Source organism: Pseudoliparis swirei, chromosome 13 (assembly GCF_029220125.1).
Source record: "Pseudoliparis swirei isolate HS2019 ecotype Mariana Trench chromosome 13, NWPU_hadal_v1, whole genome shotgun sequence".
NCBI classification, from domain to species: domain Eukaryota; kingdom Metazoa; phylum Chordata; class Actinopteri; order Perciformes; family Liparidae; genus Pseudoliparis; species Pseudoliparis swirei.
The window spans coordinates 21,562,081-21,589,580 of record NC_079400.1 but is presented as its reverse complement, the minus strand read 5'-3'; the positions used below and the strand labels follow the sequence as shown (position 1 = coordinate 21,589,580).

General features: G+C 50.0%; 3 protein-coding genes and 1 pseudogene across 7 annotated transcripts in view; 1 reads left to right on the top strand and 3 right to left on the bottom strand.

The window, feature by feature from the left end:
• The window catches only part of LOC130203684 (wings apart-like protein homolog), a 25,753-nt gene extending 7,570 nt beyond the window's left edge, over window positions 1-18,183 (bottom strand). Inside the window, exons 1-9 of one of the 3 annotated variants that reach the window (XM_056430045.1) lie at window positions 17,891-18,183; window positions 16,756-17,201; window positions 4,465-5,254; window positions 2,700-3,211; window positions 2,493-2,617; window positions 702-794; window positions 436-606; window positions 210-346; window positions 12-123 (exon numbers count right to left, since the gene is read on the bottom strand). In XM_056430045.1, coding sequence (XP_056286020.1) covers window positions 12-123; window positions 210-346; window positions 436-606; window positions 702-794; window positions 2,493-2,617; window positions 2,700-3,211; window positions 4,465-5,254; window positions 16,756-17,179 — 2,364 coding nt within the window. In that variant the 5' untranslated portion in view covers window positions 17,180-17,201; window positions 17,891-18,183. The remainder of the gene's footprint in view (window positions 1-11; window positions 124-209; window positions 347-435; window positions 607-701; window positions 795-2,492; window positions 2,618-2,699; window positions 3,212-4,464; window positions 5,255-16,755; window positions 17,202-17,890) is intronic. The other 2 variants (XM_056430046.1, XM_056430047.1) reach the window with 2 other exon arrangements.
• On the bottom strand, window positions 18,167-20,205 carry LOC130203686 (zinc-binding protein A33-like; annotated as a pseudogene).
• A 790-nt stretch (window positions 20,206-20,995) lies between these two features.
• LOC130203959 (fibrinogen alpha chain-like) overlaps window positions 20,996-27,500 on the bottom strand; it is a 7,330-nt gene continuing 825 nt past the window's right edge. Inside the window, exons 2-3 of one of the 2 annotated variants that reach the window (XM_056430428.1) lie at window positions 26,537-26,639; window positions 20,996-21,812 (exon numbers count right to left, since the gene is read on the bottom strand). In XM_056430428.1, coding sequence (XP_056286403.1) covers window positions 21,297-21,812; window positions 26,537-26,551 — 531 coding nt within the window. In that variant the 5' untranslated portion in view covers window positions 26,552-26,639 and the 3' untranslated portion in view covers window positions 20,996-21,296. Of the gene's footprint in view, window positions 21,813-26,536; window positions 26,986-27,500 lie in introns of those variants that run through there. The other variant, XM_056430427.1, reaches the window with a different exon arrangement.
• The window catches only part of LOC130203957 (pleckstrin homology domain-containing family A member 1-like), a 13,081-nt gene continuing 11,350 nt past the window's right edge, over window positions 25,770-27,500 (top strand). Inside the window, exon 1 of one of the 2 annotated variants that reach the window (XM_056430424.1) lies at window positions 25,770-25,860. The gene's annotated coding sequence lies outside the window, so the exon portion shown is untranslated. The other variant, XM_056430425.1, reaches the window with a different exon arrangement.

The following is a 27,500-nucleotide window of genomic DNA, read 5'->3' as shown; positions in this document are numbered from 1 at the left end:
CGGTTCCTCACCGGGTGCTGCGGGGCGTCGTTGAGGGTCTTGAAGACCTGCGCCACCTTCCCTCGGGCCCGCAGGTGCATCCTGAAGCTGGGCATGGCGCAGCGCGTCGCCAGGCTGATCACGCTGCAGGGACAGGGGAACCGTCACAGCAGAACCACAGCAGAACCACAGCAGAACAGACCAGAACACAGCAGAACCGAGCGGCTCACCTGAGGCAGCGCGTGTTGAGCGGCTGGCCGCTCTTCAGGCCCGTGGCCAGGTACTCAAAGTCGTCGGTGAACTCCTGGTTCTCCCCGAACTCCACCACGTCGTTGAAGTGCTTCACGTGCTGCACCACGGTGTACAGCTGCAGGGGGCGGGGCCAAGAGAGGGGCGGGGCCACGAGAGGAGGCGCGTTAGTAAAGACCCGGGTGGGGGGGGGGGGGACCCGCTCACCTCTTTGTGCTCTTTGCGGCACTTGAGCGCCGTGATGGTGTCCTGGTACAGGTCCGTGGGCAAGGTCACGAACTTGGTGACCTTGGGAGGAGGGGGCGGAGCCTTGAAAACGCCGTCATCCTTCTGGGCGTCGGCGGGCTCCTTCCTCGACCCGCCCGCCGAGACCGGCGCCTGGCGACGAGGAAACGAGACGTTACCGTGAGCGGCGCCGCCAGGGCGTGGAGAACAACAACAACAACAACGGTGAAGCAACGCGCTGGACTTACGGGGGCGTGAGATCGGCCCAGGAAAGTGGGAGGAGTCTCCTCTTCCCGCTCCAACGTCCAGTGTCTGGCGTTGTACACGGCTTTGGTGGGAGACTGACACACACACACACACACACACACACACACACACACGTGAATAGAGTCCACATGGCTCCATTGTCTCAATGAGCTCTGGAACCAGAACAATGAGGTAAACAGATGAAAGTCAGCCAGCGTGGATCAAACAGCTGGACACACCCCCCCTCACCCCCCCCCCCCCCCCCCTCTTGGCTCGTGTCCTGTCCTCTCTCTGTATCGTTGGTGGTTGCCGTGGCGATGAAAAACAAAAGCGTGCATGGAGTTGGCTGAGAGCGCCGCGTCGAGGGAGGCGCGACACCGCGGGGTTAATAAGCAGAGACAAAGGAGGAGTTTGGGATGAGCTTTGCTGGAACATCAGATGGACCCCCCCCCCCCCCCCCCTCCACATGGGAGATGAGGCGGGCGAGCGGTGGCCGGTCAGCGGCTCGGTGGGAACCGCTCAGGAATCACATGACAGGAGCCGGCCTGTTGGATAAATTGAGTCTTTATCTCTCAGGGAGGTGAACAGGATAATGGAGGAAGAAGAGGAGGAGGAGGAGGAGGAGGAGGAGGAGGAGGGGGTGTCTTACGGGGACTGGTCCAACACCAACAGCCATTAGTCTATATCCTACCAGAACCAGAACATTCAGGAGAGGCTGTATAGAAACATATCACTGAGGCTAATGAGCTCCTCTCGGGCCTGGAGGAGGCGCTGATAGAGGAGGAGGAGGAGGTGTTTGTTATGGAGGAAGAGGTCTGATGGAGGAGGAGGTCTGATGGAGGAGGAGGTCTAATGGAGGAGGTGGTCTGATGGAGGAGGAGGTCTAATGGAGGAGGTGTTTGTTATGAGGTCAAATTGACCCGAAAGGCAACAGGAGGGTTAAACATTCTGTTTAGGATGAAGATGTATTAATGTTCCATATGGAAGAAAACTGCTAAATAACTGCTGAGTTGCAGCACCATTGTATAGAAGAATGTATAAATGTATATATCCTCCCTCTTCTCTCCCCCTCCCCCCCTCCCCCCTCTCCTCCTTCTCCCCTCTCGTTCCCTCCCTCTCGTCCTCTAAATGCCCCTCTAAATGTATATATCCTCTCGTTCCCCTCGCTCCCCACTCGCCCTCCTCGCTCCCCTCGTTCCCTCGCCCTCCCTCGCTTCCCCTCTGCCCTCTGCCCCTCCTCGCTCCCCACTGTTCCCTCCTCGTTCCCCTCCTCGCTCCCACCTGCCCTCTCCCTCCTCCCCTCTCGTCCCTCCTGCCCCCTCGTTCCCCTCTCGTTCCCCTCTCGTTCCCCTCTCGTTCCCCACTCGTTCCCCTCTCGTTCCCCACTCGTTCCCCTCTCGTTCCTCTCGTTCCCCTCTCGTTCCCCTCTCGTTCCCCACTCGTTCCCCTCTCGTTCCTCTCGTTCCCCCCTCGTTCCCTCTCGTTCCCACTCTCCCCCTCGTCCCTCCTCTCGTTCCCCTCTCGTTCCCCTCTCGTTCCCCACTCGTTCCCCTCTCGTTCCCCTCTCGTTCCCCTCTCGTTCCCCTCTCGTTCCCCTCTCGTTCCCCTCTGCCCCTCCCCCTCCCTCTGCCCCTCCTCGTTCCCTCCTCGTTCCTCTCGTTCCCCTCTCGTTCCCCACTCGTTCCCCACTCGTTCCCCACTGGTCTCTGCTTAGAGGAGCAACGGGACATCCAGAGGCTGCGGCTCCGTGTACTTGCTGGACTCTGGACCTTGAGGGCCGTGGCGGTTCTGACCTTCTTGTGGGCGCTGAAGATCCTCCTGAAGGTGTCGGGGTTCTTCTCGGCGGCCTTGCCCTGCGACGGCCTCCTGGGCGCCCGGGCCGCCGCCCTGAGCCCGTCCTCGGGGAAGTCCGTGGCGTCTGCAGACAGAACACAGACCACGGGCTCCATCAACCAGAACCACACACACGCTGCGGGTCAGAACCGCGGCTCCGGCCTCACCTGCTCGGCCCCGGCTCTCGGAGTTCTTCTTGCTCTCCTGGACCGGTCGGTCCAGCCTCTCCAGCCTCTCCAGCCTCTCCAGGTTCTCCAGTCTCTCCAGGTTCTCAAAGGGGTCGGGCGGTTCCTCCGTCAGAGCTTCTTCAGCGGCGAGCGCCGCGCTCCTCTCCCTCTCGGCGGCCGCGGCGGCCTTCTTGGCGCACCTCCTCTCTCTAGCCTCCTCTTCCTCCTCCGCCTCCGCTTCGTCCCCGTCGCTCATGTCGTCGAAGCCGAAGTACTGGATCTTGTAGCTGGACGACCCGTCAGCACTGTCCCCCCCGCTCTCCTCCAGGTGGGCGCCGCCGGCCTCGAAGCCAAACAGGTCCGGCTTCAGGTCCTTCAAGTCCGGCTTCAGGTCCTTCAGGTCCTTCAGGTCCGGCTTCAGGTCCTTCAGGTCCTTCAGGTCCGGGTTCAGGTCCGGCTTCAGGTCCTTCAGGTCCTTCAGGCCCTTCTTGGACTTCTGAGTGGGTTTACACCTGAGGAGGAGAACATGTGAGGAGGAGCTCTTAAATCATCAGGTATGTAAACCAGGAGACATGAAAGAGCCCAGGAGACATGAAGGAGTCATGAAGGCAGGGTTTTTCCTGCATAGAGAAAATTTGGGCGCGCACCTACGCCGTTTTCCCGAGCGCCTAAGGCAAAAAAAAGTCTGCGATGGAAAAGAAAAAAAAATGTTCATCACGTGCATGTCAGCGAATATGTTCTCAATAGTATGTTTCAAGTCGGCTACAGCCGAACCCTCATTCTGTTTGGATCAAAAGTAATCGAGTTCAGTGTTTCCCCGAGGTTTACAGCTTCAGGGGGGCGGGACTAGTGCCGCTAGCCATGTTGGTGCCCTAAGCTTAATTTAACACTGAGGTGTGCTCACATCACCGCTGAGCGAGGCGCGCGCCGGCATCGGAGCTCTGGCGCGCACGAGCCGAGATGAGTTGTTGACGGGGGGGGTGAGAGTGTGCTCACCCGTGTGCGCGCATCACGGCAGAGCTTCGATGCCGGCGCGCGCATCGCTCTGTCGCGCAAGCCGAGAATTGTTGACGGGTGGGGGGGGGCGGGTAGACGAAAATTACAGGGTGGCGGGTAGAGATTTCCCCCTGTTATAATAGGAGGGGAAACACTGGAGTTGATAAGCGTGTCTTCTTGTCTGATCAATACGCAACTGTGAGGTGCGCGAATGGACCGAGCGGCCAGCTGCTGATCACTCAACAGCCCGACCTGCACGAATAGACGGTGCGCGCACAAACATTTTTTTGAGAGCACCCAAGACCCATTTTGACCCAGGAAAAACCCTGGAAGGAGACATGAAAGAGCCCAGGAGACATGAAGGAGTCATAAAGGAGACATGAAAGAGCCCAGGAGACATGAAGGAGTCATAAAGGAGACATGAAAGAGCCCAGGAGACATGAAAGAGCCCAGGAGACATGAAGGAGTCATAAAGGAGACATGAAAGAGCCCAGGAGACATGAAGGAACCGTGAAGGAGACATGAAAGAGCCCAGGAGACATGAAGGACACCAGGAGCCATGAAGGGCCCTGAAGGAGCCCAGGAGACTGTTGCGCCTGCTCTGGGCCTCCAGGAGGAGAGGAGGAGGTTGGAGAAGCTCCTAAACCACAGCAGCACAGACTAGAGGCCGAGGACGGTACTGCAGTGGCTGAGCAGGTGAGCCGTCCGACGTGTTGCCGGTTCACATTCATATAAATAATCATAATCATCAGAATAAAACCGTGCCTACCTGGTGTGGTGTAGCTCCTCCTTCTTGCGTGGCCACGCCTCCTCTCCCAGCTCCGTGGCGCTGCCGGACCCCGCCGACCCGCCGCCGTCACTAGAGGACGCCGCCTCCGCGCTGAACTCCTCCACGCCGCGGTCCTGGATGGTGACGTTGCACATGGACACGGAGGAGGGGTGCAGCACCGTGAAGTCCCTCGTCCGTCCCCGACCCCGGCCCCGCCCCCGGCCCCGCCCCCGGCCCCGGCCCCCGCCGCCCGCTGCCTTACCGCCGCCTTCGGACGCGGGTTTGGGAAGATCGGCGGCGGCGTCCGAGGCCTTGGCCCGCTTGCTGGGCCTCCGGTACGTCCGACAGTTCGAGTTCCTGAGGAGCGGCGAGCCGGAGGACGTCCGGGAGGACGTCTCCGCCAGGAAGTCGGAGTCGCCGCCGAGGTCCTCGCTCTCGCCGGGGGGCCGCGGGGGGGCGGGGGGCCCAAGGCCAGGGCCGCCCACCGCGACGCCCGCCGTGGCCCAGGACAGCGTGGGGGCGGGGTCACGAGGCTGCTGGCCGGGCGAGGGCGGGCCGAGGCCCATGATGGCGTCCCAGGAGTCGTAGGCGGACTCCGCCTTGGAGCCGGTCTTCGGGGCGGTGGTCTTGAGGGCGGTGGTCTTCAGGGTGGGGGTCTTCAGTGTGGGGGTCTTCGGGGCGGTGGTCTTCAGGGTGGTGGTCTGCGCCAGCGGCTTCTTGTCGCTCTCAGAAGCGTTTTGGTACCACGAGTAGATGTTCAGGCTCCCCGACGGCGCCGGAGGGGGCTCTGCTGGGGAGGCAGACCCAGGGTCAGTGAACAGACAGCACCACGCGGAACACCGTCAGCACCACGCGGAACACCGTCAGCAACACGCGGAACACCGTCAGCACCACGCGGAACACCGTCAGCACCACGCGGAACACAGTCAACAACACGCGGAACACCGTCAACAACACGCGGAACACCGTCAACACCACGCGGAACACCGTCAGCACCACGCGGAACACAGTCAACAACACGCGGAACACCGTCAACAACACGCGGAACACAGTCAACAACACGCGGAACACCGTCAACAACACGCGGAACACCGTCAACAACACGCGGAACACCGTCACACCACGCGAACACCGTCAACACCAACACCGTCAACACGCTGAACACCGTCAGCACCACGCACCACGGAACACCGTCAGCACCACGCGGAACACCGTCAACACCACGGAACACCGTCAACACCACGCGGAACACCGTCAACACCACGCGGAACACCGTCAGCACCACGCGGAACACCGTCAGCACCACGCGGAACACCGTCAACACCACGCGGAACACCGTCAACACCACGCGGAACACCGTCAGCACCACGCGGAACACCGTCAGCACCACGCGGAACACAGTCAACAACACGCGGAACACCGTCAACAACACGCGGAACACCGTCAACAACACGCGGAACACCGTCAACACCACGCGGAACACCGTCAGCACCACGCGGAACACCGTCAACACCACGCGGAACACCGTCAGCACCACGCGGAACACCGTCAACACCACGCGGAACACCGTCAGCACCACGCGGAACACCGTCAGCACCACGCGGAACACCGTCAACACCACGCGGAACACCGTCAACACCACGCGGAACACCGTCAACACCACGCGGAACACCGTCAGCACCACGCGGAACACCGTCAACACCACGCGGAACACCGTCAACACCACGCGGAACACCGTCAACACCACGCGGAACACCGTCAACACCACGCTGAACACCGCCAACACGCGAACACCGTCAGCACCACGCGAACACCGTCAACACCACGCTGAACACCGTCAACACCACGCGAACACCGTCAGCACCACGCGGAACACCGGCAGCACCACTGGGAACACCGTCAGCAACACGAGGAACACAGTCAGCACCACGCGGAACACCGTCAACACCACGCGGAACACCGTCAACACCACGCGGAACACCGTCAGCACCACGCGGAACACCGTCAACAACACGCGGAACACCGTCAACACCACGAGGAACACCGTCAGCACCACGCGGAACACCGTCAGGACCACGCGGAACACCGTCAACAACACGCGGAACACAGTCAGCACCACGCGGAACACCGTCAGCACCACGCGGGACACCGTCAACAACACGCGGAACACCGTCAACAACACGCGGACCACCGTCAGCACCACGCGGAACACCGTCAGCACCACGCGGAACACCGTCAACAACACGTGGAACACCGTCTGCAACACGCGGAACACCGTCAGCAACACGCGGAACACCGTCAACAACACGCGGAACACCGTCAACAACACGCGGCACACAGTCAACAACACGCGGAACACCGTCAACAACACGCGGAACACCGTCAGCACCACGGCAAGCAAAAGCTTTCAATCCCTACGCTGATGCTACCATTGCTAAATGCTTCTCCCCTGAGATCAGACCTGAATTCAGACCTGAGATCAGACCTGAGATCAGACCTGAGATTAGACCTGAGATCAGGCCTGTCTGTACAGTAAATACTTTGGAGCCGACTTTCATCATAAGAAATGTCACTCAGACGTCACAAGAATAATCAGTTCTCTTAAAGCATCCAAAACTAAAGGTACATTTGGTATGGATGCCGTTATGCTCAAAGTTCTAACCAAAACACTAATAGATCCCATCATCAACCTCTCAACCTCTCAGCACATGTTCCCCAGTGTTTGGAAGTCGGCTGCTGTTGTTCCAGTATACAAAGAAGGAGATCGCCTTTCTCCCTCCAACTACAGACCCATCAGTATCCTGCCTACAATATCAAAGGTTGCAGAGAAGTTGGTAGTGGAGCAAATGATCTGCATTTGAAAAGCAGTCCCTTTGCCCTTCATCCAATGAGACGGCCAGCTGTTTCTTCACAGAACAAATCAAATCTCTCCTGGACAAAGGGGGTGTTGTTGGAGTTGTGTATCTTGATCTCAAGAAGGCATTTGACACTGTAAATCAGAGTATTCTTTTGTCCAAAATGCACAGTTACAACTTCTCCTCAGGTACTTAAATGGATGGAATCATATTGCTCAACAGGTCACAGTGTGTCCAAATCCAGAACCATCAATCCGCTGCCCTCCGCTTGTCCACAGGTGTCCCACAAGGATCTGTCCTGGGCCCATTATCATTGTCCTTGTATATTAATGATCTGCCATCGGTTTGTCCTCATACCAATATTCAAATGTATGCTGATGACATCGTCATTTACTTGCTAATGAGACGACTTGGTTAACGCAATGTTGTTTACAACTCAATATATCCAAAACTGTGTGTATGTGTTTTACCAAAAGAAACTGATAGTGTAGAACCGGATGTTTTTGTATCTGGGGAGAGGCTAACGGTTGTATCTGAATACCTGGGACTACTTTTTGATTCAAATTTGTCTTTCAAATCACAGGTGAAAAAGTTTGTAATCAGGTAAAATTCAATCTATCCAATTTCCGATTCTCACCATTACAGTCATTATATAAGCGTACGCTTAAAACTCTTGATAAAACAAAGGTTCTGCCACATCACTGTCCTATACTAACGAAATACAACTTGCCTAGTTGGGATAACTTGATTAAATATGTGCACGTCTGTCTGATGTCCAACATCAGACATGGACCTCTCCTCCTCTCAAACAACTTGTCACCACACGATCTGGACATGGGCTCACGAGGAGCAGCGAGAGGGGGCCGGCCCTCTCAGGACCAGAGCAGCGTTCATGGAGCTGCATCCCAGGACCAGAGGTCCACGAGCCCTCAGCTCCTCAAGCGGAGACCACGAAACATCACGACCAGCCACGCTGGACCACCACGGGTGGACTTTCACTTTGACTGTCTGTCAGTTGTTATATGTATGTTGTTATATGTCTGTTGTTGACTGTCTGTCTGTTGTATGTCTGTTGTTGACTGTCTGTATGTTGTTGTATGTCTGTTGTTGACTGTCTTGTTGTTGTATGTCTGTCTGTCATATGTATGTTGTATGTCTGTTGTTGACTGTATGTCTGTTGTTGTATGTCTGTTGTATGTCTGTTGTTGATTATGCCTGTTGTATGTATGTCTGTGGTATGTATGTTGTTGACTGTATGTCTGTTGTATATATGGCTGTGGTATGTCTGTTGTTGACTGTATGTATGTTGTTGTATGTCTGTTGTTGACTGTCTGTTGTTGTTGTTGTATGTATGTTGTTGACTGTCTGTTGTTGTATGTATGTCTGTTGTATGTTTGTTGTTGACTGTCTGTCTGTTGTATGTATGTTGTTGACTGTCTGTTGTTGTATGTATGTCTGTTGTTGACTGTCTGTTGTTAACTGTCTGTCTGTTGTTGTATGTCTGTTGTTGACTGTCTGTTGTTGTATGTATGTCTGTTGTATGTATGTTGTTGACTGTATGTTGTATGTATGTCTGTCTGTTGTATGTCTGTTGTTGACTGTCTGTATGTTGTTGTATGTCTTTTGTTGAATGTCTGTCTGTTGTTGTATGTATGTTGTATGTATGTTGTTGACTGTCTGTTGTTGTATGTCTGTCTGTTGTATGTATGTTGTATGTATGTTGTTGACTGTCTGTTGTTGTATGTCTGTCTGTTGTTGACTATGTCGGTTGACTGTATGTCTGTGGTATGTCTGTTGTTGACTGTATGTCTGTTGTTGTATGTCTGTTGTTTGTATGTCTGTGGTATGTCTGTTGTTGACTGTATGTCTGTTGTTGCATGTCTGTTGTATGTATGGCTGTGGTATGTCTGTTGTTGACTGTATGTATGTTGTTGTATGTCTGTTGTTGACTGTCTGTTGTTGTATGTATGTCTGTTGTATGTATGTTGTTGACTGTCTGTTGTTGTATGTATGTATGTTGTATGTCTGTTGTTGACTGTCTGTTGTTAACTGTCTGTATGTTGTTGTATGTCTGTTGTTGACTGTCTGTTGTTGTATGTATGTCTGTGGTATGTCTGTTGTTGACTTTCTGTCTGTTGTATGTCTGTCTGTTGTATGTATGTTGTTGACTGTCTGTTGTTGTATGTCTGTCTGTTGTATGTCTGTTGTTGACTATGCCGGTTGACTGTATGTCTGTGGTATGTCTGTTGTTGACTGTATGTCTGTTGTTGTATGTATGTCTGTGGTATGTCTGTTGTTGACTGTATGTCTGTTGTTGCATGTCTGTTGTATGTATGGCTGTGGTATGTCTGTTGTTGACTGTATGTATGTTGTTGTATGTCTGTTGTTGTATGTCTGTATGTTGTATGTCTGTTGTTGACTGTCTGTTGTATGTATGTCTGTCTGTTGTATGTCTGTTGTTGACTGTCTGTCTGTTGTATGTATGTCTGTGGTATGTCTGTTGTTGACTGTCTGTATGTTGTTGTATGTTGTTGACTGTCTGTTGTATGTATGTCTGTCTGTTGTTGACTGTATGTCTGTTGTTGTATGTCTGTCTGTTGTATGTCTGTTGTTGACTGTCTGTTGTTGACTGTCTGTCTGTTGTCTGTTGTCTGTTGTCTGTGTCTGTTGTCTGTGTCTGTTGTTGTATGTATGTCTGTATTATACATGTCATTAGTCTATTATACATGTCATTAGTCTATTATACATGTCATTAGTCTATTATACATGTCATTATTCTGTATTATACATGTCATTAGTCTGTATTATACATGTCATTAGTCTATTATACATGTCATTAGTCTATTATACATGTCATTAGTCTGTATTATACATGTCATTAGTCTGTATTATACATGTCATTAGTCTGTATTATACATGTCATTAGTCTGTATTATACATGTCATTAGTCTGTATTATACATGTCATTAGTCTGTATTATACATGTCATTAGTCTGTATTATACATGTCATTAGTCTGTATTATACATGTCATTAGTCTGTATTATACATGTCATTAGTCTGTATTATACATGTCATTAGTCTGTATTATACATGTCATTAGTCTATTATACATGTCATTAGTCTGTATTATACATGTCATTAGTCTGTATTATACATGTCATTAGTCTGTATTATACATGTCATTAGTCTGTATTATACATGTCATTAGTCTGTATTATACATGTCATTAGTCTGTATTATACATGTCATTAGTCTGTATTATACATGTCATTAGTCTATTATACATGTCATTAGTCTGTATTATACATGTCATTAGTCTGTATTATACATGTCATTAGTCTGTATTATACATGTCATTAGTCTGTATTATACATGTCATTAGTCTGTATTATACATGTCATTAGTCTGTATTATACATGTCATTAGTCTGTATTATACATGTCATTAGTCTGTATTATACATGTCATTAGTCTGTATTATACATGTCATTAGTCTGTATTATACATGTCATTAGTCTGTATTATACATGTCATTAGTCTGTATTATACATGTCATTAGTCTGTATTATACATGTCATTAGTCTGTATTATACATGTCATTAGTCTGTATTATACATGTCATTAGTCTATTATACATGTCATTAGTCTGTATTATACATGTCATTAGTCTGTATTATACATGTCATTAGTCTATTATACATGTCATTAGTCTGTATTATACATGTCATTAGTCTGTATTATACATGTCATTAGTCTGTATTATACATGTCATTAGTCTGTATTATACATGTCATTAGTCTGTATTATACATGTCATTAGTCTGTATTATACATGTCATTAGTCTGTATTATACATGTCATTAGTCTATTATACATGTCATTAGTCTGTATTATACATGTCATTAGTCTGTATTATACATGTCATTAGTCTGTATTATACATGTCATTAGTCTGTATTATATATGTCATTAGTCTATTATACATGTCATTAGTCTGTATTATACATGTCATTAGTCTGTATTATACATGTCATTAGTCTATTATACATGTCATTAGTCTGTATTATACATGTCATTAGTCTGTATTATACATGTCATTAGTCTGTATTATACATGTCATTAGTCTGTATTATACATGTCATTAGTCTGTATTATACATGTCATTAGTCTGTATTATACATGTCATTAGTCTGTATTATACATGTCATTAGTCTGTATTATACATGTCATTAGTCTGTATTATACATGTCATTAGTCTGTATTATACATGTCATTAGTCTGTATTATATATGTCATTAGTCTATTATACATGTCATTAGTCTGTATTATACATGTCATTAGTCTGTATTATACATGTCATTAGTCTATTATACATGTCATTAGTCTATTATACATGTCATTAGTCTATTATACATGTCATTAGTCTATTATACATGTCATTAGTCTGTATTATACATGTCATTAGTCTGTATTATACATGTCATTAGTCTATTATACATGTCATTAGTCTATTATACATGTCATTAGTCTGTATTATACATGTCATTAGTCTGTATTATACATGTCATTAGTCTGTATTATACATGTCATTAGTCTGTATTATACATGTCATTAGTCTGTATTATACATGTCATTAGTCTATTATACATGTCATTAGTCTGTATTATACATGTCATTAGTCTGTATTATACATGTCATTAGTCTGTATTATACATGTCATTAGTCTGTATTATACATGTCATTAGTCTATTATACATGTCATTAGTCTATTATACATGTCATTAGTCTGTATTATACATGTCATTAGTCTGTATTATACATGTCATTAGTCTGTATTATACATGTCATTAGTCTGTATTATACATGTCATTAGTCTATTATACATGTCATTAGTCTATTATACATGTCATTAGTCTGTATTATACATGTCATTAGTCTGTATTATACATGTCATTAGTCTATTATACATGTCATTAGTCTATTATACATGTCATTAGTCTGTATTATACATGTCATTAGTCTGTATTATACATGTCATTAGTCTGTATTATACATGTCATTAGTCTGTTATACATGTCATTAGTCTATTATACATGTCATTAGTCTGTATTATACATGTCATTAGTCTGTATTATACATGTCATTAGTCTATTATACATGTCATTAGTCTATTATACATGTCATTAGTCTATTATACATGTCATTAGTCTATTATACATGTCATTAGTCTGTATTATACATGTCATTAGTCTATTATACATGTCATTAGTCTATTATACATGTCATTAGTCTATTATACATGTCATTAGTCTGTATTATACATGTCATTAGTCTGTATTATACATGTCATTAGTCTGTATTATACATGTCATTAGTCTGTATTATACATGTCATTAGTCTATTATACATGTCATTAGTCTATTATACATGTCATTAGTCTGTATTATACATGTCATTAGTCTGTATTATACATGTCATTAGTCTATTATACATGTCATTAGTCTATTATACATGTCATTAGTCTATTATACATGTCATTAGTCTGTATTATACATGTCATTAGTCTGTATTATACATGTCATTAGTCTGTATTATACATGTCATTAGTCTGTATTATACATGTCATTAGTCTGTATTATACATGTCATTAGTCTGTATTATACATGTCATTAGTCTGTATTATACATGTCATTAGTCTGTATTATACATGTCATTAGTCTGTATTATACATGTCATTAGTCTGTATTATACATGTCATTAGTCTATTATACATGTCATTAGTCTGTATTATACATGTCATTAGTCTGTATTATACATGTCATTAGTCTGTATTATACATGTCATTAGTCTGTATTATACATGTCATTAGTCTGTATTATACATGTCATTAGTCTGTATTATACATGTCATTAGTCTGTATTATACATGTCATTAGTCTGTATTATACATGTCATTAGTCTGTATTATACATGTCATTAGTCTGTATTATACATGTCATTAGTCTGTATTATACATGTCATTAGTCTGTATTATACATGTCATTAGTCTATTATACATGTCATTAGTCTATTATACATGTCATTAGTCTGTATTATACATGTCATTAGTCTGTATTATACATGTCATTAGTCTATTATACATGTCATTAGTCTGTATTATACATGTCATTAGTCTGTATTATACATGTCATTAGTCTGTATTATACATGTCATTAGTCTGTATTATATATGTCATTAGTCTATTATACATGTCATTAGTCTATTATACATGTCATTAGTCTGTATTATACATGTCATTAGTCTGTATTATACATGTCATTAGTCTATTATACATGTCATTAGTCTATTATACATGTCATTAGTCTGTATTATACATGTCATTAGTCTGTATTATACATGTCATTAGTCTGTATTATACATGTCATTAGTCTGTATTATACATGTCATTAGTCTGTATTATACATGTCATTAGTCTGTATTATACATGTCATTAGTCTGTATTATACATGTCATTAGTCTGTATTATACATGTCATTAGTCTGTATTATACATGTCATTAGTCTGTATTATACATGTCATTAGTCTGTATTATACATGTCATTAGTCTGTATTATACATGTCATTAGTCTGTATTATACATGTCATTAGTCTGTATTATACATGTCATTAGTCTGTGCACGGCGGCTCAGTGGTTAGCACTGTCGCCTCACAGCAAGCAGGTCCTGGGTTCGAATCCCGGTCGTCCTGGTCATTCCAGGTCCTTTCTGTGTGGAGTTTGCATGTTCTCCTCGTGTCTGCGTGGGTTTCCTCCGGGTCCTCCGGTTACCCCCACCATCATAAAGACATGCACCGCAGCCTCACCCCGGTTCGTATGGATGTGAATGAATGTTGGTGGTGGGGGAGGGGCCGGAGGCGCTGATTGGCTGCCACGCTTCCGTCAGTCGGCCCCAGGGCAGCTGTGGCTACTGATGTAGCTCCACCACCGGGATGACTGTGTGTGTGTGTGTATGACTACTGGACTCTGGACTGTAAAGCGACTTCGAGTGTCTTGAGAAGCGCTATATAAAATAAATGATTATTATTATTATTATTATACATGTCATTAGTCTGTATTATACATGTCATTAGTCTGTATTATTACGGAACACCGTCACTAGAGATGCACCGATCAGGTTTTTGGTGCCGATCACTGAAATCAGTATCTGCCGATCCGATAATACCGATCACCGATCACGGTGTCGATTGAAGCATTCTATTTATTGTGGAGCATTATTGCTATGAGGACTATGAGGAAATACATATATAAAGCACCTCAAACATTAAAGAAATTACCGATTTCTTTAAACATTTAGGACTTTTACTTTGAAAAATGTCCTAATTGATACATTAAAATTGTTTGATTGCTATTGTAGGGGATTTCAGATATGTATGGAACACATCTGCATCATTCATTTCCTGGAACTCTTGGGGAAATCTATATACAGGACTTTTTTTAACATACAAAAGTCAGACTTATTTTTATAAACTCTTCCTTGGTACAGTAAAAATGTTTTAATGTGAGCATAATTTAAGCTAAATCTCAGAAACGATCTATAAAGATACAAAATCAGTTCATGGTTTACTTGTATATGTTCGTGTATGATTTGTCAACATCTTATTTTGAAAAACGGATGTTTCACGTGGTTCTTTCCGCTAACTTTGCAAAACCCTCTCACTCCCGATGGAATGTGTTTAGCGTGAGCATCTCTAGGGGCAGACATGTGAGAGTCGGCTGAGTCGACCCAGAGATTCAACTCGGGGGACGGGGACGCCGCTCGGTGCTGAGGATCCCCTCTGACCTCTGACCTCTGACCTCTGCGGCCCTCGCCGGGCGCATCGTCTCCAATGCGCTGCGATTGAAACGTCTGATAGTTCTCTCAGATGTTACGTCATCTGATCGCTAACCGTCACGCGGAACGTCGTGTCCACACACAGAGCCCACAACAACAACAACAACACACAGAGAGCCCACAACAACAACAACACACAGAGAGCCCACAACAACAACACACAGGGAGCCCACAAGAACAACAACAACAACACACAGGGAGCCCACAACAACAACAACACACAGAGAGCCCACAACAACAACACACAGAGAGCCCACAACAACAACACACAGAGAGCCCACAACAACAACAACACACAGAGAGCCCACAACAACAACACACAGGGAGCCCACAACAACAACACACAGAGAGCCCACAACAACAACACACAGAGAGCCCACAACAACAACAACACACAGAGAGCCCACAACAACAACAACAACACACAGGGAGCCCACAACAACAACACACAGGGAGCCCACAACAACAACACACAGAGAGCCCACAACAACAACACACAGAGAGCCCACAACAACAACAACACACAGAGAGCCCACAACAACAACACACAGGGAGCCCACAACAACAACAACACACAGAGAGCCCACAACAACAACACACAGGGAGCCCACAACAACAACACAGGGAGCCCACAACAACAACACACAGAGAGCCCACAACAACAACACAGGGAGCCCACAACAACAACACACAGGGAGCCCACAACAACAACACACAGAGAGCCCACAACAACAACACACAGGGAGCCCACAACAACAACACACAGAGAGCCCACAACAACAACAACACACAGAGAGCCCACAACAACAACACACAGAGAGCCCACAACAACACACAGAGAGCCCACAACAACAACAACAGGGAGCCCACAACAACAACACACAGAGAGCCCACAACAACAACACACAGAGAGCCCACAACAACAACAACACACAGAGAGCCCACAACAACAACAACACACAGGGAGCCCACAACAACAACACACAGGGAGCCCACAACAACAACACACAGAGAGCCCACAACAACACACAGAGAGCCCACAACAACAACACACAGGGAGCCCACAACAACAACAACACACAGAGAGCCCACAACAACAACACACAGGGAGCCCACAACAACAACAACACACAGAGCCCACAACAACAACACACAGGGAGCCCACAAGAACAACAACAACACACAGGGAGCCCACAACAACAACAACACACAGAGAGCCCACTACAACAACACACAGAGAGCCCACAACAACACACAGGGAGCCCACAACAACAACACACAGAGAGCCCACAACAACAACAACACACAGAGAGCCCACAACAACACACAGGGAGCCCACAACAACAACACACAGGGAGCCCACAACAACACACAGGGAGCATGTTGAGTTGAGCGTGAAGGGCTCAACGGGCTGTTGGATCTATCGATGACGTCATCGTGACGGTTAGTTTGTGGACATGTCTTTGAGCGCCTCGTGGTTCTGAAGTCGTACACGAGGCAGTGAGACTGAACACCAGAGCCGGTCCGGGCCCGCTTCCCACTGTGTTACCTTTGCTGCTGTTGAAGAAGCGAGCCGTGTCCTCCAGCGGCCCGGGCTGCTTCCTGTCGCCGGCCGGCCGGGACGCCGCCTGGAGGGAGAGGCCCGGTCTCTCCGCCCGGGGGGGCTCGGCGGCGCCGGGCTTGGCGGGCGACGACTTGTTTCCGCCGCGAGACGAAACGGGCTTGGACTCCTCGTCGCTGTCGAACCCGAACGGGTCCTCGAAGCCGTCCGCGCTCGGACGGGGTCTCTTGTAGACCTCCAGGACCGAGTCGTTCTTGGGGGCGCCGGCGCGCTTGGCGCCCACCTTGGCCTTGTAGGTGGTGTCGCCCCATTTGGTGCTCAGGGTGCCCCTCTTGGTGGACAGCACCTCGTCGAACTTGGACGTGCCCTCCCCCCCCTTCCTGCTGTAGGTTTTACCAAATCTGGACGTCATTGTTGCTTCTGGGTCATATTCTCTAAGAGAGCAGAAAGGTCACAAGAATATATATATTATTATTATTATTATTTCCACAGGACTGTGGGTCACCAGCATCAACAACAAAATATATAGATATATATTGATATTATTGTTTAACTTTACCACAGTAGAGTCTACAGGATGTGGGACAGCTGTGACTCCCCACATCAAGAATATATATGACGTAACGTTTCACATTATAATATTAAATAGAGTATATAATATTACATATTTTATTATTAAACTTTACAACAACAGAGGACAGTTTTCACTAACATCACGGGTCTGATTCCTCACATCAATAATATGTATTAAATATAACAACATTACACATAATATGATATAAAATACATATATGTATCATTAATATATTACACATAATACAATGCAAAATGATGTTATTTAACAGAGACCAGACAGTTCAATACAAATAGTCACCTTCTGGATGTTTTTGGCTCTCAGTTAGTAAATAAAAAAAGGTGCATGAAGTTAGATGAACATAAGAGACGTGACGTCATCGAGGTGTGAGAATAAACTAGCAAACAAGGCTAACTTTAGCTTATCTGGCGAGCTAACGGTTAGCTTCGAGCTAACCGCTAACAATAACCACAAACTGCGCGTGTAGCCGCGGGATGAACCCCGCCGCGCGCGCGCGGACCGACCCGCGGGCCTTTACCTCGTACTTACTTGGTGAGTTAAAGGTCCGATGCGCGCGCAACACACTCCAGAACCGAGCCGTCCGTAAGCGCGAGCGGCGCCGTCGGGCCTGTTTCTCCGCTTCGAGCTGCACAATATAAACAAGGCCCCGCGAGGAGCCGTTAACGGCCGGTTGGCGGGGTGAGAACGTCAACGGCTGGGAGCGCGCGCGCGGACGGTTGAGAGCGTGACGTCGTCAATGAGCCCATGGAAGTGTCTCGGCTTCGGGTTCTGCGGCTAAATCGGACTCGATTGTCTCCTCCGGGTCGGGACGAAGGTTTCCATTGGACTCCCCGCTGCGTCAAGCTAACCGGGGAGAGGAGCACGCGACCGGAAGCGGGGGTCGCATATCTGTAAAAAATAAAAGCACGCGTTGAACGTACGGAAAGAACATTTTACGACGCATCGTTGACATGCGTTTATGTATTTTTATATAGATATAATGACATTTTAAAAGTTGACACAGACCCCCTTCATCAATATTATAATCACTATCACGTTGATTTCTATGTTTTGGTCTAGTTTGTTTTGTAAATCACAACCGGAACTGGCCATATATCCTATTTCGACCTTCATCAATCTGAGCACGACCGAATGCCGCGTTCAGGTGCTCCCGCTAAACTCGTAAAAAGAAGCATGATATATGATAGACCGTGAATGCGGCAAAAAGATATCTGCAGCTCATGGATGGAGGAAAATATACAATAAAGATGAAACGTTCATGATATGCATCATTATGTACTGTGTTGTTGTGAATAGTATGAGATTTTTTATAAAAAGATAAGATTGTGAACTGCCCCTCGTGTCCCACCTTCTTTACTTGTTATATGTGCAACATAATTATACTTTAGCGACCAATATAACAAACAATTCATGTCAATCACAGATTTAATCCATAGCATATCAGTTCAGGTAGAGGAGAGAGACGGGTGGCCTTCACACAGGTCACTTCAAACACTGCATCAGGTCTGCGGCCTCATGAACTGATCTGTGTCTCACCGTTGTCCAGAAGTCACATCGTCCAACCTCGTTTCTCGTGTGCATCCTGATGCATTCATGTCAACTCAGGATTTAAGAGCTTCCTCTTGGCCTCTCTCGCCCTGCACCACCTCAGAGACCTTCACGGGCCGGATCTTCAGAGGCACCGCGTTCCTGGTGCGCAGGTAGGGCCGCAGCCTCTCGGTGAAGGTGTGTGTGTGTGTGTGCGTGTCGGGGTCACAGAAGGTCAGCGCTCCTCGCTCCCAGCTGGACTCTGATGTTCTGCAGCTTCTCAGTGACTCGGAGCTGCGTGTGTTTCTCCAGGGGGAGAAGGCTCGGTACCCGGCGCCGCCGAAGCCCACGCTCCACGCCGTGGACCCCGTGAACCCGGTCCTGCAGACGGACTCCGCCAACACCCCCAGCTCCCAGTCTGTGTTGTCCCCGACCTGGACCTCCCAGCTGAGGGTCCCCGAGTCGAACCCGGAGCCCGGGACGAGTCCCAGGACGCGGAGCGCTCCGGGTTCTCGGGGAGCTGCTGGATCTTCTCGTGTCTCTCGTCGGTCAGGTCTGCCGAGAGGAGGAGCTCCGGGCCGGCCGTGTTCGGGTCCAGAATCACGGGACTGGAGGAGACCAGGTCCTTCATCTGGCTCCAGATGTTGAAGGTCAGGTTGGCAGCAGCCGGGGGCCTCCAGCAGGGGCCGCCGCACCGAAGCCTCGTAGGCGTCCTCTGAGAGGGCCGCTCCTCTCGGCTCAGAGCCTCCGCCTCCTCCTTCTGCTCCTCTTCCTCCCTCAGAGGAACCGGTGCAGCCTCCGAAGCTCTGATCTGCCTCTCCGTGCACCGAGACCGGACCTCCATGTGTTCCTCCGTTGGCTGAAGTTCAGGAGAAGTCGGTTGACGGCCTTCAGAGGGCCCTGGACCCGCCGCGGCGCCGCCTCGCCGAGGGGCCGGAGCTTGCGGTCGGCGTGGACCTCGGCTGCCGGTGGTCCAGGCAGAAGAGCTTGAGGGCCCCAGACCCCCTCAGGGAGGAGGTCAGGCACAGGTTCCTCAGGGCCAGGTCACGGGGCGGGGCCCCACACGGGGACGCCGTGCGGCCCATCGGGCGCTCGCGGACCCGTTTCCCCGCCCACCAGGTCTGCAGAAGCTGTGGACTGGGTCCCTGAACGCCTCCAGGCGGGCGGGCAGCAGGACCGGGTCCCTGAACGCCTCCAGGCGGGCGGGCAGCAGGACCGGGTCCCTGAACGCCTCCAGGCGGGCGGGGCAGCAGGACCGGGTCCCTGAACGCCTCCAGGCGGGCGGGCAGCAGAAGTCCTGCTCGCAGTCGGAGGCCGCCATGCTGTCCTGGAACGGAGTGGAGCCGCTCACTCGGACGTGTTCCAGATGTCCCAGCCCCCCTGAAGCCCTCTGGTGGGCGGGGGTGATGTCAGAGGGCGACTTGTGTGTGTGTGTGTGTGTGTGTGTCTGTGTGTGTGTGTGTGTGTGTGTGTGTGTGTGTCTGTGTGTGTCTGTGTGTGTCTGTGTGTGTGTCTGTGTGTGTGTGTGTGTGTGTGTGTGTGTGTGTCTGTGTGTGTCTGTGTGTGTGTCTGTGTGTGTGTGTGTGTGTGTGTGTGTGTCTGTGTGTCTGTGTGTGTCTGTGTGTGTCTGTGTGTGTCTGTGTGTGTGTCTGTGTGTGTGTGTGTCTGTGTGTGTGTGTCTGTGTGTGTCTGTGTGTGTCTGTGTGTGTGTCTGTGTGTGTCTGTGTGTGTCTGTGTGTGTCTGTGTGTGTGTGTCTGTGTGTGTCTGTGTGTGTGTGTCTGTGTGTGTCTGTGTGTCTCTGTGTGTCTCTTGTGCGTCGCAGGCTTCAGGAGTCGTGCTTCCGGTCTCAGGTGAGTCACCCAACAGGTGGAGCTCTGAAGCCCCGCCCCCTCTTCTGACTCACCCAGCAGCAGATGGAACAACACGTCAGTTCAGGTCTGGGTTGAACGACAGTTATGTAAACAAGTGTTGTTGTTGTTGTCGTCGTCCACAGATGAATCAAGACACACCGATGCCGGGTCGTTGACGTGTTGATTGGTAACTGTTCATGCACCATGTGATCAGATACTTGTCTTTATAGTTATTAACTTAGACCGACTCAAATGTGACTTTTTACTGGACATAAGTTTAATAACTATAGTATAAACTACCAGACGTGTTGAGACTACATTATCTATGATCCGGGAACACGAGAACAATTCAAAAAGCGGTCCATTGTTTTCGTGTCTCCTCGCCCTTTGACCTTTGCCCCTGACCTGGCGTGACCCCGGCGCCCGTGGCCCTGCTCAGGCTGTGTTCAGGGACGGTCGGGTCTTCTTGGCGTCGCGCCTCGCTCCTTCAAAACCTCCCGAGGAAACAAAGTGTTCCCGCGGGATGCCGAGCGGGATGCCGAGCGGCACGCTGCGGTCACCGGACCGCGATGCGTTCGAGGACCCGAGCGGCCGGCGGCCGGCGGGAACCTGGCAGAGCTCTGGGCGTCACGCGGCGCCGAAGAATGGAGCCGCGTGACGCTGCCTTCAGGAACAATCCGGCCTCTGACAGCCGGCAGATAGCAGCCGGAGGACCAGGTCTGGCACAGACCGGGAGGGAGGAAGCCAACGGACTGGGGAGGGGGTCCCGGGTCTTGGTGGTCCCAGGTCTTGGCGGTCCCGGGTCTTGGTGGTCCCGGGTCTTGGCGGTCCCGGGTCTTGGCGGTCCCGGGTCTTGGCGGTCCCGGGTCTTGACGGTCCCGGGTCTTGGTGGTCCCGGGTCTTGGCGGTCCCGGGTCTTGGTGGTCCCGGGTCTTGGCGGTCCCGGGTCTTGGTGGTCCCGGGTCTTGGCGGTCCCGGGTCTTGGCGGTCCCGGGTCTTGGCGGTCCCCTTTGTCTTCTCCAAAGCCCCCAAGAGGAAGATCTGTGAGGCTCCGCAGAACGACGCTCTCTCTCTATTGGGCGAGAGACAGAATGACATCATATCTTCACAAAGTCCTGACACCATGTAGACCTCCTGAGGGACCTGGACCACTACAGACCTCCTGGACCACTACAGACCTCATGGACCACTACAGACCTCCTGGACCACTACAGACCTCATGGACCACCACAGACCTCCTGGACCACTACAGACCTCCTGGACCACTACAGACCTCATGGACCACTACAGACCTCCTGGACCACTACAGACCTCATGGACCACCACAGACCTCCTGGACCACTACAGACCTCCTGGACCACCACAGACCTCATGGACCACCACAGACCTCTTGGACCACTACAGACCTCCTGGACCACTACAGACCTCCTGGACCACTACAGACCTCCTGGACCACTACAGACCTCCTGGACCACTACAGACCTCATGGACCACCACAGACCTCCTGGACCACTACAGACCTCATGGACCACCACAGACCTCCTGGACCACTACAGACCTCCTGGACCACACAGACCTCCTGGACCACACGGACCACTACAGACCTCCTGGACCACTACAGACCTCCTGGACCACTACAGACCTCCTGGACCACACAGACCTCCTGGACCACTACAGACCTCCTGGACCACACAGACCTCCTGGACCACTACAGACCTCATGGACCACCACAGACCTCCTGGATCACTACAGACCTCCTGGACCACCACAGACCTCCTGGACCACCACAGACCTCCTGGACCACTACAGACCTCCTGGACCACTACAGACCTCCTGGACCATCACAGACCTCCTGGACCACTACAGACCTCATGGACCACCACAGACCTCCTGGACCACTACAGACCTCCTGGACCACACAGACCTCCTGGACCACCACAGACCTCCTGGACCACCACAGACCTCCTGGACCACTACAGACCTCCTGGACCACCACAGACCTCCTGGACCACTACAGACCTCCTGGACCACACAGACCTCCTGGACCACTACAGACATCCTGGACCACACAGACCTCATGGACCACCACAGACCTCCTGGACCACTACAGACCTCATGGACCACCACAGACCTCCTGGACCACCACTGACCTCCTGGACCACACAGACCTCCTGGAGCACACAGACCTCCTGGACCACCACAGACCTCCTGGACCACCACTGACCTCCTGGACCACCACAGACCTCCTGGAGCACACAGACCTCCTGGACCACTACAGACCTCCTGGACCACACAGACCTCCTGGACCACACAGACCTCCTGGACCACTACAGACCTCCTGGACCACACAGACCTCCTGGACCACTACAGACCTCCTGGACCACTACAGACCTCCTGGACCACACAGTCCTCATGGACCACCACAGACCTCCTGGACCACTACAGACCTCCTGGACCACACAGACCTCCTGGACCACTACAGACCTCCTGGACCACACAGACCTCCTGGACCACACAGACCTCCTGGACCACTACAGACCTCCTGGACCACTACAGACCTCCTGGACCACACAGTCCTCATGGACCACCACAGACCTCCTGGACCACTACAGACCTCCTGGACCACACAGACCTCCTGGACCACTACAGACCTCCTGGACCACACAGACCTCCTGGACCACTACAGACCTCCTGGACCACCACTGACCTCCTGGACCACACAGACCTCCTGGACCACTACAGACCTCCTGGACCACACAGACCTCCTGGAGCACACAGACCTCCTGGACCACTACAGACCTCCTGGACCACTACAGACCTCCTGGACCACCACAGACCTCCTGGACCACTACAGACCTCCTGGACCACCACAGACCTCCTGGACCACTACAGACCTCCTGGACCACTACAGACCTCCTGGACCACCACAGACCTCCTGGACCACCACAGACCTCCTGGACCACTACAGACCTCCTGGAGCACTACAGACCTCCTGGAGCACACAGACCTCCTGGACCACTACAGACCTCCTGGACCACCACAGACCTCCTGGACCACTACAGACCTCCTGGACCACCACAGACCTCCTGGACCACTACAGACCTCCTGGACCACTACAGACCTCCTGGACCACACAGACCTCCTGGACCACACATACCTCCTGGAGCACACAGACCTCCTGGACCACTACAGACCTCCTGGACCACTACAGACCTCCTGGACCACCACAGACCTCCTGGACCACCACAGACCTCCTGGACCACTACAGACCTCCTGGAGCACTACAGACCTCCTGGAGCACACATACCTCCTGGACCACTACAGACCTCCTGGACCACCACAGACCTCCTGGACCACACAGACCTCCTGGACCACTACAGACCTCCTGGACCACCACAGACCTCCTGGACCACTACAGACCTCCTGGACCACACAGACCTCCTGGACCACACATACCTCCTGGAGCACACAGACCTCCTGGACCACTACAGACCTCCTGGACCACTACAGACCTCCTGGACCACACAGACCTCCTGGACCACACATACCTCCTGGAGCACACAGACCTCCTGGACCACTACAGACCTCCTGGACCACTACAGACCTCCTGGACCACTACAGACCTCCTGGACCACTACAGACCTCCTGGACCACACAGACCTCCTGGACCACACAGACCTCCTGGACCACCACAGACCTCCTGGACCACTACAGACCTCCTGGACCACTACAGACCTCCTGGACCACTACAGATCTCCTGGACCACACATACCTCCTGGAGCACACAGACCTCCTGGACCACTACAGACCTCCTGGACCACTACAGACCTCCTGGACCACACAGACCTCCTGGAGCACACATACCTCCTGGACCACTACAGACCTCCTGGACCACTACAGACCTCCTGGACCACCACAGACCTCCTGGACCACACAGACCTCCTGGACCACCACATACCTGCTGGACCACTACAGACCTCATGGACCACCACAGACCTCCTGGACCACTACAGACCTCATGGACCACCACAGACCTCCTGGACCACCACAGACCTCCTGGACCACCACAGACCTCCTGGACCACTTCAGACCTCCTGGACCACTAGAGACCTCCTGGACCACACAGACCTCCTGGACCACTACAGACCTCCTGGACAACTACAGACCTCCTGGACCACTAGAGACCTCCTGGACCACACAGACCTCCTGGACCACTACAGACCTCCTGGACCACACAGACCTCCTGGACCACTACAGACCTCCTGGACCACCACAAAGACGCGCTGCAGGAGGCCGGTGGTCTCAGCCGACGCTTGAGGAGGACGTCCTCCTGCGCTTCCTGTCCGTCACCACTAGGTGCCTCTCCTCCTCTGTCCTCCCTGCTCTCCAGTCTGCTCTGTTCTCCCATTGAAAGGTGACCTTTGACCTCGTGTCTGTACTGTCTGTCCACCTGTTTATTCAGAATGAGTTCCACTGAAATTTACTGCAAATTAATTTTTGTATGAAATACTGAGAGACCTTGGATGGCCCTCTGACTGATGACGTCATCGTGGGACGCGGCCAATAGTAGAATAGTGTTTAGCTCTGGCAGCGGATTGGTTGGAACTCTGCATCAAGTTCTCAGCTAGAAGACTGTCAATACACATTGACTGCCTTCAAAATAAAAGCAGAAATGTGTCACTGGCAAAAGATAAATTGATAGATAACTATATAATATAGAAATATATGTAAACAACTAAATGAGCATGATATGTCCCATTTAAGTATAAGTCGGCTGCATTAGCATTAATATCTATATTAAAGAGTAGAAGTATGCATTATGCTAAATGTAACTTGGAAATACTCAAGTTAAGTATAAGTACCTCATACGTGTACAGTGCAGTACCTTCTTGAATATAATGTATACTAAGTTACTTTACACATCTCATCATTTTCTTCAGATTTAGACATGACGTCAGGTGTACAGCTTTTTGGCAATTCGGTATTTTATTTTGAAATCCACTCTTTTATTGTCTAGGGTTAAACCGGAAGAGGTTTGTTATGCTGAGGTTCCTCCGTGTAACTTCACGCTCGTGCCGCCGGACCGCTGCCACACCGGGACCCGGACTGAGCCGAACCGCGTGAGTAAAACCCGCGACCCGCCTGGTCCTGAGGCCCGCCGCGAGGTCCGACGGTGTCACACAGAAACCCGTCCGGGCGGAACACATTCATGTTCATAGGAAGTGTCGAACACCTGGAGGCGGAACGGAAGCCAGAGGAGCAGTTCACCGGGGAGCGGTGTGCTAAGAGCACCGAGTACTGTCGTTAGTGTCTCTATTTATTGTGAGGCTGTGAGTAAACCACGGTTTAATCACACACACACACACACACACACACACACACACACACACACACACACACACACACACACACACACACACTGCAACAGTGGCGACGTTTAGTGGGATTATGTGAGCGTGTCTCGCGTAAAGTAAATATGTTCTCGTGTGTGTGTGTGTGTGTGTAGATCTGTGATGTGACACACTAAAGGTGTGTGTATGTGTGTAGATCTGTGATGTGACACACTAAAGGTGTGTGTGTGTTTGTGTGTGTATGTGTGTGTGTGTGTGTTAACATCAATGAGTAAAACAGATGCAGAAGTCACAACAATGGGGCTTTGAAACTCTATTGTTCTCCTTTATCTTTGTTATTGACTCATTTAACGTGTGTGTGTGTGTGTGTGTGTGTGTGTGTGTGTGTGTGTGTGTGTGTGTGTGTGTGTGTGTGTGTGTGTGTGTGTGTGTGTGTGTGTCATACCTGCAAACTTGTCATCCACGTGAATCGTGTAGATCCGAAGAGTTTTTGTTTTGGGAGGGGGGGGTCAACTGGGGGGGTCAACTGGCCGGCCGGCGTTTCTGAGCTTGGAGTGAGACAGGAGAACACTGACATCGGTCCAGGATGAAGCGACAGAAGGAGCTGTTTGCTAAGCATAACAACTAATAACACATAAACAACCCTCGCCCACTTCCAAGTTGTTTCTTGGTGTAAAACATATGAACGATGAAGCTTCAGTAAACTAGCGTAGCACGAAGATTTGAGGCGGGGAGAAACGGCTGTAGAGAGTGACGGTGTTAATGTTCCGCTCGCTTTGGGGTGCTGTGTGTTGATAGAAGTGTGTCGGAGTTAAAGAGAAAACAGTTCATTAAGCAGGGCTCCAGACTAACTTTTTTTACTAGGAGCACAGTGGCCCCTAACTTAAAATTTTAGGGGCGCAAGCAGAAAATTTAGGGGCGCACAGGGTTTTTCCTGGGTCAAATGGGTCTTGGTGCTCCCCAAAAAATGTTTGCTCCCCGTCAACAATTCTCGGCTCGCGTGACAGAGCGATGCGCCCGACATCAAGTTCGTAGTTTTTTAATCGCAGACTTCTTTTTGCCTTAGGCGCTCGGGATTTGACATAGGCGCCGAAAACGGCTTAGCGCGCCCAAATTTTCTCTGCAGGAAAAACCCTGACACACTATAAATCGACTTGCAAAGTTTTCCCATCATTTACTGTATTACTGATAAATAATTTGACAATATACAATCTTATGCCTGTTTGCCTTCATGAACTGCAAAACATTCACAACAGAGAACTCTTCAGAAGTTACTGTATTGAGTTTAAACATATTTTAAGAGAAAACATACCTTGAGCATGTGCATGTTGCACTTGATGTGGCCAATCAAAACATTTGTTGGTTTCAAGAGATGCACCGATCAGGTTTTTGGTGCCGATCACCGATCA